We start from the raw sequence: 3,779 nt of genomic DNA, 5'->3' as shown, positions 1-3,779 counted from the left end.
TATAGTCAGTCTTTGCTATTTTATCATGCAAACAAAACTTGCCAGGAATTTCACCAACCGCCGTGTAACCTTGCAGTGTTTTTGGACTGAAAGGTGTGAAGCCGACCACCTGTTGCATTACGGGTTGTCACTATCAAATGTTTAAAAGTTTAAAGAGCTGTGCACTGGGAGGCACTGGGAGGCACTGGGAGGTACTGGGAGAGGGGCCGCAGGATGAGGGTGGGAGGAGGAAGCAAAAGAGGCAGACAAGTCTTTTCAATTTCTCATTAATTCAGTTTGGCCTTCTCTTTCAGCTTTTTTTTTAAAGCCCGCCCACTGACCATTATCAGCCCTCGGGGCCTTTAAATACGCCACCGCTTGCTTTTGTCGGTGAGTGCACACACTCTTCCAGCGCGGCACCTTTTTTTTTCTTCTCGCACCCGCAGCCACCATGAGGGAGATCAAAAGCAAAGAATTCTGGAGGGCCGTTCTGGCCGAGCTGGTGGGCATGACACTGTTCATTTTCCTCAGCATTGCGGCGGCCATCGGTAAACCGGGCGACCCAGGCCAGGAGGTCAAGGTGTCGCTGGCCTTCGGGTTGGCTATTGCAACTCTGGCGCAGAGTCTCGGACACATCAGCGGCGCCCACCTGAACCCTGCTGTCACTTTGGGGATGCTGGCCAGCTGCCAGATTAGCGTGTTCCGGGCCGTCATGTATGTGGTGGCACAGCTGCTGGGCTCGGCCTTGGCTAGCGGGATCTTGTACGGTACACGGCCCAACACCACTAACGCACTGGGACTCAACTCTGTGAGTAGAAAAAGTTACTGGTCTACGCTTAAATGCACGCAAGGTTAATGGTTAGATTTGCATGAGCTAAAAAAGGGCTAAAGTCCCTCTGTGTGTGTGTGTGTGTGTGTGTGTGTGTGTGTGTGGGTGTGTGTGTGTTTGTGTATAACTTCACTTTCAGTTGAGCTGCTGCAGCAACTAATATCAGCAGCCTCAGCTGGTATGGAGAGATAGCTGCTCACTCCACACACACACACACACACATGCACACCCACACCCACACGCACTGTGTACTCCTACAAGTGTGACCCTATAGAATGTCTGCCAAGACCACATCAATTCCGATGCCAGTAGAAAGGGTCACACAGGAAGCAGCAAAGGATGATTCTAACATCTAAGCGCCCCTCTTGTTTTTCCACAGCTCAGCGGCGTCACCCCCAGCCAGGGCGTGGGCATCGAGCTGCTGGCGACGTTTCAGCTCGTGCTGTGTGTCATCGCCGTCACTGATAAAAGGCGACGTGACGTCACCGGCTCAGCACCCTTAGCCATCGGGCTCTCCGTTTGTTTGGGACACTTAGCGGCTGTGAGTTGGAGACACCCAACATGTATTGTTTTTCTCATGTGTCGGTCTAATAAGTGTTTACTGATTCCAGATCAGCTACACTGGCTGCGGCATCAATCCCGCACGCACTTTTGGACCAGCTTTGATCATGAATGACTTCACAGATCACTGGGTACAACAGTTTGTACAATCACATGTGTTCCTTCTCAGCATGTCTTGTCATTGATCCTGGTTATCCACCCCTTCCGTCTACCACAGGTATACTGGGTGGGGCCCATGTGTGGTGGTGTGGCGGCAGCCGTCGTCTACGATTTCCTCCTCTCGCCCAAATTCGAGGACTTTCCCGAGCGCATGAAAGTGTTAGTTAGCGGGCCAGTGGGTGAATACGACGTCACTAATGATACAGCGACTGTGGAAATGGCAACCAAGTAGTAAGAGTAAAAGTGGAAGTGCACTGGCTGTACCAGGGGTGTCCAAAGTGCAGCCCAAGGGCTATTTGAGGCCCGTAGCTTGTTTTTTATTGGCCCTCAGCATATCTTAAAAGTAAAATTCATTCATTATCAACAAAATGCATAATTAGAAATTACCTATAAGGCAAAAAGCCAATATGTTGTTTTGTTCAGATACACTACCGATACTCAGATACTCAAAAGTTTTAGGACACTGCAATTTCTCTGGTGGTGTGTCTCTCTTCCATTGGCATTTCTTTTCCATTGCTGTTCAAATTATGTTCACGAGAGTATAGTACCATAGTGTGGTCCAAACACTGTTTTTATGCAGACAAAGGAGGTAGTAAGTACTCCAGAACTTGGAACACTGGTGGGAATTAGTACCAACTGCCAAGAATTAATGAACCTCCATTCTGCAAAACAGATTTCAAATTCTTGACTCATTTTGTGGTCCCTGAAGGAGGCCTTTTTGTATAATTCTGAAATGCACATTTTTTAGTGTAACATTAGCTTTTCTGAACAACCATTTGACCGGAAGTGTAGCTTAGCTTATATATTGACTGGATCGGTTTTTGCACCTACATGTAATGCACAAAATGTATGAAAATGACCCTCCCCATCATTTCATCAGTGGAAAGGTTTGGACACCCCTGGTGTATTCACTCTTGTGTATACTCTTGATAAAGAGAGCTGTTGGTCTTAGCGTAGTCACGTCACTGTTTTTATCACTGCCGTCTTTGTGTCTGTATGAAGCGCACACCCGGCTTTGACCCCACACAGTAGTGTGTTGAAACCATCTCCCATTATCAGTATTCTATATGTTGAGCCATTTTATTTTGTATACCTGTATTGTACGTGCCTTTATCACGTTTTATCTCCAGTGGGTTGTATGTTGAAATGTTTTTAAAGAATAAAAGCACACAGTTGTTATTGTTGTTGTTATGCTCTCCAAGGCCAGTCCTTTTGTTGGTTATGCTGGAATGGTTTCCTGGAATATTTCCAGTTGGAAGGACAAATTTATCAATGGACAGATTAACCCTTTAGGGGGCCCCCAGAGGGGGGAGGAGTTGCAGTTGGGGTTTCTCATGCCCTTCTCTGTGAATTGCATGCAGCCATCATTGCTACAATACACTGCAAGTGGATCCACATCTTCTGTTTGGGCTGCTTTTTAGTGTCTATATAAAAAGAACTTATTTAAGCATTAATACGCTGTAACAGATGTTGCAACGTGTCATATAGGCTAACATATAAGGCTGCAAAACTGTGAATATATGCATATTTGCTTCTTAAAGTCAGAATGAATGGCTTGTCTTTGAAAGATTGCTCTACATTGATTATCTCCTGCTGATAAAATGTCCTTGTGGTAATGATAATGAAGCCATAATCAACAGTCCATTACAGGACACTTAACTCTGTTAATGAATTGCTAAAGCCATGTTGCATAAATTAGAGAACTGAATTGAACAAGAGACAAACAGTGATAATATTCTGTTTTTGGTTTAATTATAATGTAAACTCAAATTTCAGTTTCATACAGATTGTGCTACAACAAAATCACATTTTTGTTGAACATGATTATATCTCAGTCTAATGTCATCACATCAGGTTTTTGAACTTTTTACATTTCATAATACTCTTTGATTTGGAATTTCTCTTTTATTCTAATTGATTTTCTTGTAGTTCTGTTTTATTCTAATTTGTTTTCACCACAATCACTAGAGAACTCATCGGAAGAGCACTGGCGCCTTGAAAGTCAGACAGTTTAAAATAAGACAACAATTTTGGAGAAATATACCTCTAAAGTCGCACAAAAATGTGGCTTTTTTCATGACTTTTTTGTCACCGTGCATGTGTTGCTTTACAAAATATCAAAGTGGCCCTTGCGTCCTTTCATTTTTCAGTTTGTGGCCCTTGGACACCCCTGTGCTAGAGGTTCCACTGTATGTGGGGTTTGCTATGATATGCTCTGATGTGAGGTATTAATTATCAAGCCTTCATGGCA

At 44.3% G+C, this 3,779-nt stretch overlaps 1 protein-coding gene across 1 annotated transcript; it reads left to right on the top strand.

The window, feature by feature from the left end:
- The first annotated feature begins 331 nt into the window (after positions 1 to 331).
- On the top strand, positions 332 to 3,459 carry LOC131126304 (aquaporin FA-CHIP-like). The gene is made up of 4 exons (XM_058068671.1): positions 332 to 787; positions 1,188 to 1,349; positions 1,420 to 1,500; positions 1,587 to 3,459. The coding sequence occupies exons 1-4, from the start codon at positions 431 to 433 to the stop codon at positions 1,758 to 1,760; spliced, it is 774 nt and encodes a 257-aa protein (XP_057924654.1). The 5' UTR covers positions 332 to 430; the 3' UTR covers positions 1,761 to 3,459.
- The last annotated feature ends 320 nt before the right edge of the window (positions 3,460 to 3,779 follow it).

Source organism: Doryrhamphus excisus, chromosome 3, assembly GCF_030265055.1.
Source record: "Doryrhamphus excisus isolate RoL2022-K1 chromosome 3, RoL_Dexc_1.0, whole genome shotgun sequence".
Taxonomy (NCBI): Eukaryota; Metazoa; Chordata; class Actinopteri; order Syngnathiformes; family Syngnathidae; genus Doryrhamphus; species Doryrhamphus excisus.
This window is presented reverse-complemented; position numbering and strand designations above follow the sequence as displayed.